This window comes from Pleurodeles waltl, chromosome 11 (assembly GCF_031143425.1).
Source record: "Pleurodeles waltl isolate 20211129_DDA chromosome 11, aPleWal1.hap1.20221129, whole genome shotgun sequence".
Taxonomy (NCBI): Eukaryota; Metazoa; Chordata; class Amphibia; order Caudata; family Salamandridae; genus Pleurodeles; species Pleurodeles waltl.
Genome location: NC_090450.1, coordinates 26105620 through 26118787, shown reverse-complemented (window position 1 = coordinate 26118787; position 13168 = coordinate 26105620). Strand labels below are relative to the sequence as shown.

At 50.2% G+C, this 13168-nt stretch overlaps 1 protein-coding gene across 1 annotated transcript in view; it reads left to right on the top strand.

Annotated features, from left to right (window-relative positions):
* ECEL1 (endothelin converting enzyme like 1) overlaps positions 1–13168 on the top strand; it is a 251803-nt gene that overhangs the window by 171342 nt on the left and 67293 nt on the right. The window contains exon 7 of the mRNA XM_069212879.1: positions 12732–12954. Coding sequence (XP_069068980.1) covers positions 12732–12954 — 223 coding nt within the window. The remainder of the gene's footprint in view (positions 1–12731; positions 12955–13168) is intronic.

The following is a 13168-nucleotide window of genomic DNA, read 5'->3' as shown; positions in this document are numbered from 1 at the left end:
TGCGGAATCCCAAGCACAATTTTCTGTTGCTAGAAGGACATCCAGCAAGATTTTACCAACGCAGGCAGTCATGGGCGATCGCAACCATTCGCAGTCAGAAGGCTGCCGCTCTAGTAGAAAATCTACTCGAGCAGCAGCAAAACCAGCTTGAGTAGCTGAGCCCTCTAGTGCACCGCCTGCTGACTTTCCGGCTGATTTTTCAGCACCAAATTTGCTCCCAGAGCTTAAATCACAGTGCAACATGACTATTTCTGCCCATTGGCAGAACTACGCAGAATCTCATGAAGTTGTTTTGTAACTCCGTGGAATTCCACTGAGTCAAATTCAACGAGTTCCACCCACCCTTACTTTCAGTCTCAGATCGAGGACAACATCTTGTGTTTCTGGGAACACTTGCGGTCTCACCATGATATTGCTGGCTGCACGTAGAACATCTGGGATAGAAAAAGCGGTATAATGACTTCATCTCTGTCTCCCACATGTTCTTTTCTCTTTCTTCTCAGTCTCTACGCTCTCTCGTTCTGGCTCTTTCTCTCTTCCGCTGTTTTACATAGTCCATCTCTTCTGTCATTTTCTCCCAATCTCAGGTCCTCTCTCCTGCGTTGTCTTCCCCTTTGTGCCCCTCTCTCTATGTTTGTTTCTGCCTCGCCATTACTCTGTCCTTTTTGTTTTTATCCATCTATCTATCTATCTATCTATCTACATTTCCCTCACTTTTTGTCACTTTTTCACTCTACCCATTCCCTTCCATGCAGTCTTTCAGACTTCTGATTCCCCAACCTCTTTCTCCCTCCTTCTGTCTTGCTCACTTTCTATCTCACTCCCATCTTTATCGATGTTAACATTTCTCTTTGTCCACTCTCTCTCGCTCGCCACCTACGTACCTCTCTCTCACCTCCTAATTACCTCTCTCTCTGTTTCTCCTTCTCTCCTTTCACTTTCTCTCTCGGTTCTCCCTCTTTTTTCATCACACTCTTTTTCTCCTATATCTCAGGCCCTCCTTTCCTTTCCTTCCCTCTCTCTATCTCTCTGGGTTGATCTACCTCTCCCTCTCTATCTCCAGTACCCCTCTCTCTCTCGCTAACACTTTCTCTCTCTGTGGCTCCCCCTCTCTCTCACCCTCTCTATCTCTCCCTCTCTCCCCCCTCTCTCTCTCCCTCTTTCTCTATGGCTCCCTCCTCCCTCTCTATCTCCAGTATGTCTCTCTCTCTCGCTCTTTCTCTCGCTGTGGCTTCTCTCCCTCTCTATCTACAGTACTTCTCTCTCCCCCTCCCCTTCTCTCTCTCTCCCCCTCTCTCTTTCTCTCTCTCTCTGTGGCTCTCCCTACCTCCTCCCTCTCTTCCTCCAGTATGTCTCTCCTGCTCCCTCCTTCTCTCTGTCTCTCTCTCTCCTCCCTCTCTATCTACAGCACTTCTCTTTCTCCCTCTCTGTTCCTCTGTCTGTTGCTTCCTCTACCTCCTCCCTCTCAATCTCCAGTACTTTTCTTTCTCTCTGTCGCTCAGTCTCTCTGTCTCTCTTTCTCTCTCTCTCTCCCTCTCTCTCTCTCTGTGGCTCCCTCTACCTCCTCCCTCTCTATCTCCAGTACGTCTCTCTCTCTCTCTCTCTCTCTCTCTCTCTCTCTCTCTCTCTCTCTCTCTTTCCTTCCCTCTCTCTCTCTCTCTCCTTCCCTCCCTCTCTCTCTCTCTCTCCTTCCCTCCCTCTCTCGCTCTCTCCCTCTCTGTGGCTCCCTCTCCCACCACCCTCTCTCTCTCGATCGCTCTGTCTCTCTTTGTCTCTCTCTCTGTGGCTCCCTCTACCTCCTCCCTCTCTATCTGCAGTCTCTCTCTCTCTCTCTCTCCCTCCCTCCCTCCCTCCCTCTCCCTACACCCTCTCTATCTACAGTACTTCTCTCTCTCGGTCGCTCAGTCTCTCTGTCTCTCTTTCTCCCTCTCTCTCTCTCTGTGGCTCCCTCTACCTCCTCCCTCTCTATCTCCAGTACATCTCTCTCTCTCTCTCTCTCTCTCTCTCCCTCTCTCCCCTTCCCTCTCTCGCTCTGTCTCTCTCTTTCTCCTGTTCTCGCTCAACCTTCTCCCTCTCTATCTCTCTTGCTCCCGCTACCTCCTCCTTCTCTGTCTCCAGTACGTCTCCCTCTCTCTCTCTCCTTCTCTCACTGTCTTTCGCTCCCTCTTTCTCGCTCTCCCTTCCCCCTATCTACAGTACTTCTCTCTTGCTCTCTCTCTCTGTGGCTCCCTCTCTTTCTCTGTGGCTCCCCCTCTCTCTGTGTGTCTCTCTCTCTGTGGCTCCACCCTCTCTCTGTGTCTCTCTCTCTCTGTGTCTCTCTCTCACTCTGGCGCTCCCTCTTTGTGGCTCCCCCTCTCTCTGTGTGTCTCTCTCTCTCTCTTCCTCTCTCTGTGGCTCCCCCTCTCTCGGTCTCTCTCTCTCCCTCTCTCTGTGGCTCCCCCTCTCTCGCTGTGTGTATCTCTCTCTCTCTCTCCCTCTCTCTGTGGCTCCCTCTCTCCGTGTCTCTCGCTCTCTCTCTCTCTCTCCCTCTCTCTGTGGCTCCCCCTCTATCTCCAGTACGTCTCTCTCTCTGTCTCACTCTGGCGCTCCCCCTTTTTTGCCCACCCTCTCTGTGTGTGTCTCTCTCTCTCTCCCTGTGGATCCTCCTCTCTCTCTCCCTGTGGCTCCTCCTCTCTCTCGTCTCTCTCTTCCTCTCTCTGTGTGTCTCTCTCTCTTTCCCCCTCTCTCTGTGGCTCCCTTTCTCTCTCCCTCTCTCTCCCTCTCTCTGTGGCTCCCCCTCTCTCGCTGTGTGTGTGTCTCTCTCTCTCCCTCTCTCTGTGGCTCTCTCTCTCTCTCTCTCTCTCTCTCTCTCTCTCTCTCTCTCTCTCTCTGTCTCTCTCTCTCCCTCTCTCTGTGGCTCCGCCTCTCTCTGTGTCTCTCCCTCTCTCTGTGGCTCCCTCTCTCTCTCTCCCTCTCTCTGTGGCTCCGCCTCTCTCTGTGTCTCTCCCTCTCTCTGTGGCTCCCTCTCTCCGTGTCTCTCTCTCTCTCTCCCTCTCTCTGTGGCTCCCCCTCTCTCGCTGTGTGTGTCTCTCTCTCTCTCTCTCCCTCTCTCTGTGGCTCCCCCTCTCTCGCTGTGTTGTGTCTCTCTCTCTGTCTCCCTCTCTCTGTGGCTCCCTCTCTCTGTCTCTCTCTCTGTCCCTCTCTCTGTGGCTTCCCCCCTCTCTCTCTCTCTCTCGCTCTCCCTGTGGCTCCCCACCCTTCTCTCTCTCTCTCTCCCCGTGGCTCCCCCTCTCTCCCTCTCCCTCTCTCTCTCTCTCCCCGTGGCTCCCCCTCTCTCCCTCTCTCTCTCTCCCCGTGGCTCCCCCTCTACCTCCAGTCTCAGACACTCGAGCTGGAGTGTTCCCGGGGGAGCGCTTGTACAGCCACTTAGGTGAAATGCTTTCAAGGCACTCGGGGACGCGCTTCCCGGGTAAGCGCTGTCTGTGAGCGGCGCCTGCGATAGAGCAGAGACAGGGGGAAGCGACAGGTGCCAAGAGCGGAGGAGACCTCGGGGGCGCCCCCGCCGCCTCATTCATTCAATGTCATGTAATACGAGGCGCCGGCAGCTGCTGAGGGGTCTGTGGAGCTGCTCAGATCTCGAGGGTGTCACCTGTGTCCCCGTGTGTCCTCCTGATCACAGGCGGCTGAACTTAGGCCCATATTTATACTTTTTTGTGCCGCATTTGCGTAATTTTTTGACTCAAAAGCGGCGCAAACTTACAAAATATAAGTGTATTTTGTAAGTTTGTGCTGCTTTTGCATCAAAAATGATGCAAATGCGACGCTAAAAAAGTATAAATATGGGCCTTAGTGAGTGGAAAGACACAAGGTGTCTTGAGGACACATAAGCACTATGTATGGCCCACATGTAAGAAAACGTGGTGCATCAGCTCTGATGTGCCACTTTATCTGCACCCACCTACCGGCACCTAACAACACCATGGTTGCGCCATATTTATAATACGGCGCACCACGGCGGTCGTTAGCGCAATAGCATCAAAAATGTGAACATTATTGTGGCGCTATGCTACACTAGCGTCAAAAATGTTGACGCTAGTGCAGCAAATTGCAGGGAGACCCATAGGTTACCATGGGGAGCGTCATTTTAACGCCTGCTCTGAGCAGGCGTTAAAAATGACGTTGAAGATGGCGCAGTGAAACCAGTTATATTTCACTGCACCATTTTTTAGGCCTCCTAGCGCCGGAACGGCCCCCTTTCATACATTATCCCTAGCGCAGGCATAATGTGGCGCAAGGGTTTACAAGCTGGCGCAATGTATGCATTTAGGCACTTTGTAAATGTAGGGCATGGAAAAAGCCACATTAGCGCGACCTTAGCATTAAAAAAATGTCTCTATGGTGGCGCTAAGGTCACGTTAGGGGCTCTTTAATATGCCACTATGGGTAGGTGGGTTGCTGATGGGAATAGGCGTAACATGCGTCATTCTCTCCAGCATGACTATTTATAATCACTGCAAAATTACTCAAAATTATGTAGAATAACATGAGAAGTTGAATCCAGCATTTAGTGCTAGTTTCTTCGTGCAAAATTCACCCTTGTGTCCCAAATGGACCTGAGATACATTTTACGCTAAGAAAATAGCACTAAGTGCTGCAGGACACTTACAGCAGTAGCCAGCAGCCGTTCACTCTCTCTTAGTTCTATTTTCTGTAATCCTGCCGTAGGATTTTTGCCTTAAATTACTTCTAATTATTCAGGCTGGAGTAATCGCACGATTTTCAGTAATTTCATATTAGGAGAGAAATGCATTATTACAGAAATTACTCTGATTACTCTGGCGCCATTAAAATTCCACCCAGGTATAGTTGCTGTTTCAGGTGCATGAAGCATGACTGTTGGAAATGGCCCTTCCACATGGTGACCGCCTGACTTTTTGCCTTTACCTCCTGTTTTGTTGCTGTATCTTTTTGTTGGCCTGAGGACTCATAGCACTTTACCACTGCCAATCAGTGCTAAAGTGCATGTGCTTCTCCCCTAAAAGCATGGTAATGTTGACGACATATCCACAACTGGCATATTTAATTTACCTGTAAGTCCCTTGTGGAGTGGCATACCCTATACCCAGAGTGTGTAAATTAAATGCTACTGGTGGGCCTGCAGCACTGTTAGTGCCTCCTACTTAAGTAGCTCTGTAAACCAGACTCAGGCCTGCCACTGCAGAGCCTGTGTGCGCAGTTTAACTGCCACCCCAACTTGGCATTCAAGACCTCTGCCAAGCCTTAATCTCTCCTTTTCTTTCATTTAAGTCACCCCTCAGTTAGGCCCTAGTTAGCCCCTAGGGCAGAGTGTCATGTAAGCAAAAGGCAGGACATATACTTTTCATTTCTCATGTCCTGGTAATAAAAAAGTTGTTTTTCAATACTGTGAGGTCTGCCCCTCTCACAGGCCAGCATTGGGAATTCCTTATATTATCTGTAAACTGTAATTCCTGATCTGAGAGGAGTAGCTACATCATGTTTAGTACCATTGAAATGGTAATAATATATCCTCTCTCCTTTTAAGGTCTGATTTATTATTACTATTTTAGAAATGCCACTTTTAGAAAGTAGGCATTTCTCTGCACTCTCTGCACACTGAGCCCACAGCCTGTCTCCAATACACCTCTGGCTGGGGGTCAGGTGACAGCTACACTTGCGCATTCCTTTCAGACACCCACAACACAGAATGCATCTGCATACTGATGGGTCTTCCTGGGGAGGAAGTTGGGAAGGGCTCACACTTACACCGCAGATGGGTAGTGCCTGGAGTCCACACAAAGGGGCTGATTACCTCCTACTGATAGTCTGGAGCCGAGGCTGACCTGAAAAGGGGACCTGTGGACTTCACAAGAACTCTTTATAGTCACCCCACAATACAAACGCACTTTATGATATAACTGAAGGGTGGGCGGGGCTCATGGAGTTCTACACCGCAGAATTCCACGGAGTTAGCTGAAAACTCAGTGAAAATCCATAGAGTTCTGCGCGTGGCAGAATACTGCATGCCCGGCCTACACACATGCAACCCCTGTATCCATAGACAGGACCTTCATCGTGGTTTCTCGTCCATGGGCACGGGGCAGGGGCACTAGGCCTGGACATTATTTATTTGCATATGTGGTGGGGTGGGGGTGGGCTTGGAAAAAATGAATCTTGCAGTCAGAGCTCCACGGAAAAGAACCTGTCTCCCCAGACTCCATGAGAAAGCTCAGAGAGTCTGAAAAGACAGGTTCTATTCCGTGCCTCTGCCGTGCTCAGCCACTCTCGTCGCACCAGCTTTGCCAGAGTGGCCTCTGCCTGGCTTCGCCACTCTCTTTGCAGCAACTTCACCCGAGCGGCTCTACCCTGCTTCGCCACAGTCCTCTCTTCAGCTTCACTCAGGTGGCCCCTGCACTGCCCCGCTTCTCACACCTCATCAACTTGCATAGCTGCATCTTGCTCCTGGTAGGAGTCCGACCACGGACGCTGTACATTCATGCCAAGGAGTCCCTGGCACCATCTTTTCAACCCATTAGTCTTTTCTTATACATTTATGGTACTGCCTTTATTCTTCACAGCTAAATATTCCTGTATTGTATTGAACCTGACAATATCTAGATGAACAAGCTTTTTTTTTTTCTATCTACCCGTGTGAAGTCTCTTTCTGTGGTGTACCACGTATGATTATTGTGTGTGTGTGTGTATATCACAAGTACTTTACACATTGCCTCCTAAGTTGGGCCTGCCTGCTCTACGTCAAGCTACCAGAGGGTGAGCACAGGCTAATTTTTGATGTGTCATTGATTGGCCCTGACTAGAACTGTGGTCCCTACTTGGATAGGGTGCAAAATTCTGCCAACTAGAGACCTGGTTTCTAACAAGGGCCTTGCGGCATATGGGAAGGCCCAACACTCCAGTAGGTCCCCAACCCTTTAGCCCCTCCGCCCAATCATCCCAAAGCCAAAGAATAACTGTGAGATATGGGAGACGCAGGGGGCGTTCTCCACATTCTGCACAGGGGCATCATTTTTTGTTAAGCCACTGGGTCTCATGACAGCTTCTGTATGTTTTTAGACACAGTATGTTTTGGATCACTGGATTTATGCTTCAGTGGAGGGTCAAATCATAGAGCAGGTTGACTAAATTATGTGGCAAGAAAAGGCAAATTATGCAACTTAATGCAGCACATTTCATGATAGCTGTATCTCAGTTTCTGACCTTTTAAAATATGTTAACACTACCTGCGTATAGGTTTCACCTTATTAGACATAATTTAACACCTAAAAACACCAATAAACAAAAGAAAGGTGGCCAGTGAACCATTGTGAGGGGCCTTCCACTACGTGACAACTCATGCAACAATTGCATTTTTATTAACTTTTGATCCGTTTGAGCTAAAAACAACATTTTGGGGGATAAAATCAGAAGATTAGGCGTTAGATAATTGATTATGGGGCAAAAGTAAAAATCTATATTTGAGGAAAACACAGCAGCTGCAAAATCACAGAATTCCAGTGGCCCTGGTTTTGAGCATTTCAGTAGTGCTATCTGCATTAGGAAGACACCACAGCACTTTATTAATATGTAACTTTTCTGTCCACTTTTGAGATTTCCCAAAAATCCTTGCATATGGTTGGTTGTGTACAGTTAGCAGAGATCCGTAAAAGCATCTAGTTTAGGGTTGTGTTGATGAATGTGAAAGTAAAATGTGTTTTATCCTGCTAAAGATCTTTGTTGTGTGTTGATGAATGTGCAAGACTTTGTGAGATTTTGTCGAACTGGCTGGTTGGTCCATTGTCCAGCGTCTCCGGATTAGTGTGAACAGGGCATCATTAACTAGGTAAGTTGCTATGATATAAGCGCGTAAGGGTGTGATATGTTTAGATGACATATCTGACTGTTCCAGTGCTTAATTTATAGTGAAGTAAGTGCCTGGGGCCTCACCAGGGGGCCACGCATCTTGCAAACCCATTTCCCTGCTCACACTGCAAATGGCAATACCAACACAGCTACTGACCATCACAATCCTACGAGTGTGACAATTCAGACTATTCCAGGACCCCAGAGCTCACAAGAATGGCTTGGGATGCTAGTATTAGTCACTCTTAATGTATATTGAATGAATAAACAGATATTGTTGTGTTCATCTTAAAAGAAGACAAACAGTGCCACCATGTGGCAGACTGTCATAAGGGCTGGTGTTGGCAATTAAGTGCCAACGCTGAGCACCCGATGCACTGACTCAAATTAAACAGTGGACTGTTCCCATTGAAGCAAAGTCAAGACTGAGCTACATGTGGCCGGGTCTGAACTGAAGTGGTGTGATTTGCGAAATAATTATGGTCTGGTATGCATCCCTGAGTAATTATCAGTGGTTTAATTAATTCAAGCATTCCATCCATCACATTTTTTATACTTCATTGTCTCTCCACAAGTGGGTGGGCCCAGTTGGTGGTCTCGTGCACACTGTGTCACTGGAATCAAACTATACCTGGCTGGTAAACCCCAGTCAGAAAGAAACCGGCCCTGGGTTGCTTGTGTTCCAGTTCAGGCAGGACTTGGGCTGCCAGTTCGGACTGGACTGTTCCCATTAGAGCAGGGTCAAGACTGATTTGCATATGGCAGAATCCAAACTGAGGAGGATTGGTGTGCAAAATAATGACGTGGAATGAGGTCACGAGTAATTATCAGTGGCTGAGATTAATTCAAGCGTTCCATCCATCATTTCTGTGCCCTTCATTAAAAATAAATTGGTTGACCCTATTTTATAATAAAAAAAATATATATATATGGGAAGAAATGACCCCAGAACTTTTTTAGAGTTGCTCGCTGAGTGTAATTCGAGGCTGGAATTAAAGTTTTTTCAGGGCTGCCTTAATCTCACAGGCCAGCCCAGCCTGTGATTACATCTATTTGCTCGTCTGCCACAAGCATATGCCTCTTATCTCAGACCCTTCACTGCTGTGCTGTCTGGATGAGAGGGAGAGAGTGATGTGAGCGTGACCTCATCCCGCCTCCCTTACAGATTGCCTGACCCCATCAGGCAGTCCCTGGTGATTCCATAATTCGTGACATCACTTCACTCACCGATAGTGTAACCAGACTTGGCTGCCTGGGAGTCTGCTGGTTCTATTACATTTCATGTCTGAGTAGGGTATATTTATAGCGCCTCACTTCAGGCTCCACCCTCTGAGGGCGCTAGGCTGGCCATCCCATCCCTACCGTGCATCACCCAGAGGCCTCTGCGCCGAGTTAACAGCTACCCCAGAACCCACAAACGGGGGGTTTAGGCGCATGCAGTGTTTTATCAGTCTGGCCAGTAAGTGCATTCTCAACCACCCACAGCTCGGGCCTCCCCAAGGTCTGTATAGCTAAGGGATAGCGCTTATGTCTTTGGTCCAAGTCTGCAGGTTCTGTGTGAGCGAGGGATAGATCTGCTGTCTCAGGTCTGAGCTTGCTTGATCTGTGTACCTGAGCGAGCACTACATTCTAACAACTGAGCTTCAGAAATCGATGAAGGTAAATGATAGCTCTGCTGACTTAGGTGTGTGTTTGCGTGGTCTGTGCAGGTGAGGGGTAGCTCTGCTGTCTCAGGTGTGATATTACGTGGTCTGGGTAATTAAAGGTTAGCTCTGCTGACTTAGGTGTGTGTTTGCGTGGTCTGTGTAAGTGAAGGTGAACTCTGCTGTCTTAGGCGTGGGTTTGCGTGGTCTGTGTATGTAAGGGATAGCTCTATTGTCTCGGTGACTTTGCGTGGTCTGTTGAAGTAAGGGCTAGCTCTGCTGTCTCATGGGTGAGTTTGTATGCTCTGTCTATGTAAGGGATAGCTCTGCTGACTTAGGTGTGTGTTTGCGTGGTCTGTGTAAGTAAAGGTGAGCTCTGCTGTCTTAGGCGTGGGTTTGCGTGGTCTGTGTATGTAAGGGATAGCTCTATTGTCTCGGTGACTTTGCGTGGTCTGTTGAAGTAAGGGCTAGCTCTGCTGTCTCAGGGGTGAGTTTGAGTGGTCTGTGTATGTAAGTGATAGCTCTGCTGTCTCGGGTGTGAGTTTGCGTGGTTTGTAAATGTAACGGATAGTTCTGCTGTCTTAGGTGTGGGTTTGCGTGGTCTATGTATGTAAGGGCTAGCTCTGTTGTCTCGGGTGAGTTTGCGTGGTCTGTGTAAGTAAGGGATAGCTCTGCTGTCTGAGGGGTGAATTTGCATGCTCTGTGTACGTAAGGGATAGCTCTGCTGTCTCAGGGGTGTGTTAGCGTGGTCTGTGTATGTAAGGGATAGCTCTGCTGTCTCAGGGGTGTGTTAGCGTGGTCTGTGTATGTAAGGGATAGCTCTGCTGTCTCAGGTGTGAGTTTACGTGGTCTGTGGATGTGGGGGGTTAGGGGTAGCTCTGCTGTCGCAGGTGTGAGTCTGCGTGGTCTGTGCAGGTGGGGGAAAGCTCTGCTGTCGCAGGTGTGAGTTTGCGTGGTCTGTCCAGGTGAGGGATAGCTCTGCTGTCTCAGTTATGAGTCTGCCTGCTCTGTGTATTTAAAGGATAGCTCCGCTGTCTCAGGTGTGAGTTTGCGTGGTCGGTGCAGGTGAGGGATAGCTCTGCTGTCTCAGGTGTAAGTAAGGGTTAGCTCTGCTGTCTCAGGTATGAGTTTCATGCTCTGTGTATTTAAAGGATAGCTCTGCTGTCTCAAAGGTGGGTTTGCGTGCTCGACGCAGGTGAGGGCTGGCTAGGCTCTCCTAGGTGTGAGTTTGCTTGTCCATGGCAGTGTGGTGATGCCCTGTGGTAGTACTGTCAGGTGCCCTTGATTTTAAGCGCAGTACGGTCCTGTCCTAATGACACTCTCATTTTTAATGGTCGTGCAGTCCCATCATAGCGGCAGTGCCGGGGTCCTCGGATTAAATGGCACTGCGGTTCAGCCCTAGTGGCCCTGTCTGTGCCCCCTCATCCCGTTTTAATGTCAGTACGAGTCTGTTCTGGTAGTGTCGTGTGAATCTCACTTTTAATGACTGATAGTGTCTGGGGTCCTCAGTTTTAATGGCAGCACTGTCGTGTCTTGGCGATCGTGTTCAGCGGGGTAGCTTCCATCAGTGCAGCAGGTGCAGTAGCACTGGCGCCCCTAGGCCTGAGGGACCCAGTGGCTTCCATCGGTGCCGCAGGTGCAGTGGCACTGGGGTCCAGAGGCCCAAGGGGTCCAGTAGCTTCCATGCGTGCAGCAGGTGCAGTGGCACTGGGGTCCAGAGGCTGAGGGACCAAGTAGCTTCCATCAGTGCAGCAGGTTCAGTGGTACTGGGGCCCAGAGGCCCAAGGGGTCCAGTAGCTTCCATGCGTGCAGCAGGTGCAGTGGCACTGGGACCAAGAGTCCTGAGAGGCCCAGTAACTTCCATCAGTGCAGCTGGTGCAGTGGCACTGGGACCCAGAAGCTTCCGCCAGTGCAGTTTGTGCAGTGGCATCAGTGTCCAGAGGCCTTAGAGGCCCAATAGCTTCCATGAGTGCAGCAGGTGCAGTGGCACTGGGCTCCAGAGGCCTGAGGGGCCCGGTAGCTTCCATGAGTGCAGCAGGTGCAGCGGCACTGGGGTCCAGATGCCTGAGGGGCCCGGTAGCTTCCATGAGTGCAGCAGGTGCAGCGGCACTGGGGTCCAGAGGCCTGAGGGGCCCGGTAGCTTCCATGAGTGCAGCAGGTGCAGCGGCACTGTGGTCCAGAGGCCTGAGGGGCCCGGTAGCTTCCATGAGTGCAGCAGGTGCAGCAGCACTGGGCTCCAGAGGCCTGAGGGGCCCAGTAGCTTCCATGAGTGCAGCAGGTGCAGCAGCACTGGGCTCCAGAGGCCTGAGGGGCCCGGTACCTTCCATGAGTGCAGCATGTGCAGTGGCACTGGGACCCAGAGTCCTGAGGGAGCCAATGAAGCATGACTATTGCTGTATGTCACAGTTCCCTCAGCAGCCTGGGGGGTCACTCCCAAGTACTAAAGCACAAGACACGCTGCTTAAGCCAGTGGTCATGTTGATGGCCGCCACCTTCTATGACAGTGTGGTTCTCTCTGGGAGGTGCTTAGGGCCCTCATCCTCTATGACAGCGCGATTGTCCCCTCAGTCTATTTCTTTCTCTCCTCTCTCTCCCTCTCTTCTTGCTCTCTCTCTTCTCTCCCTTTTCTCTCTCCCACCTCTTTCCTCTTTCTTTGCTCGCTCTTCTCTTTCTTCTCTCACCCCTTCTCTTCTTCTCTCCTCTATCTCTTTCTCCACCTCTCTCCTCTCTCTCTATTCTCTCTGTCTCCCTTCTCTCTCTCTTTCCCCACATCTCCCTCTTCTGTGATCACTTCTCTCTCTTCTTTCCATTCCTTTCTCTTCTTACTCTCTCTCTCTCTCTTGCGCTCTCGTGCTTTGGAGATAGATCTGCAGTCTTAGACAAGCATTTACTAATACTTGTGTCCCACTCAGAAGCCAATAGTAGTGAGTGTTTAAAGTGCTTAGAAGTCCTATTAAAGACAGGCGGTGGCATTGAAGTACCTCATAAGCCTTGGCCCTGGGGTGGTGGTAAATATCGCCTACTGTCTTGCAAGAAGCCTGGCCCAGCTTCCTGCCTGGTAGGAACAGGCTGGGACCACAACCACTTGTTGAAACCCACTCCTGTGTCAATGTCTTGGGCTCACCAGCTCTGCATGGACAACAATCCCAGCCCTTGGCTGCATGAGAACCCCACTTGAGAGCTCACACCAACCCCAACCTCTCTCCACTTCTTCTCCCCGTTAACACGCAGGATCCTCCACAACTACATGATCTGGCGCATCGTGGTGGTCCTCAGCGAGCACCTCTCCACGCCGTTCCGCGACGCCATCCACGAGCTGTCCAAGGACATGGAGGGGACGGAGAAGCAGGTGGAGCTGGGGAAGATGTGCCTCAGCCAAACCAACAAGCACTTCGGGATGGCGCTAGGGGCCCTCTTCGTCGAGGAGCACTTCTCGTCTTCCAGCAAGGCCAAGGTGCGTGGGGACTCTTTGTTTATCTCAATTTCTGGAAACCACGGGCGTGGGTTGGCAGGTTTGGTGTTGGGTGCATGAGGAATAACATGGGATGGTACATCTGGTGACTGATTAAAACCACTCATAGACCTAGATTTACAAGAAAGTGGCACATCGGTCCCGATGCGCCACTTTTCTTGCGTCGCCCCAGCCCCCACCTAAAGACAACATGGTT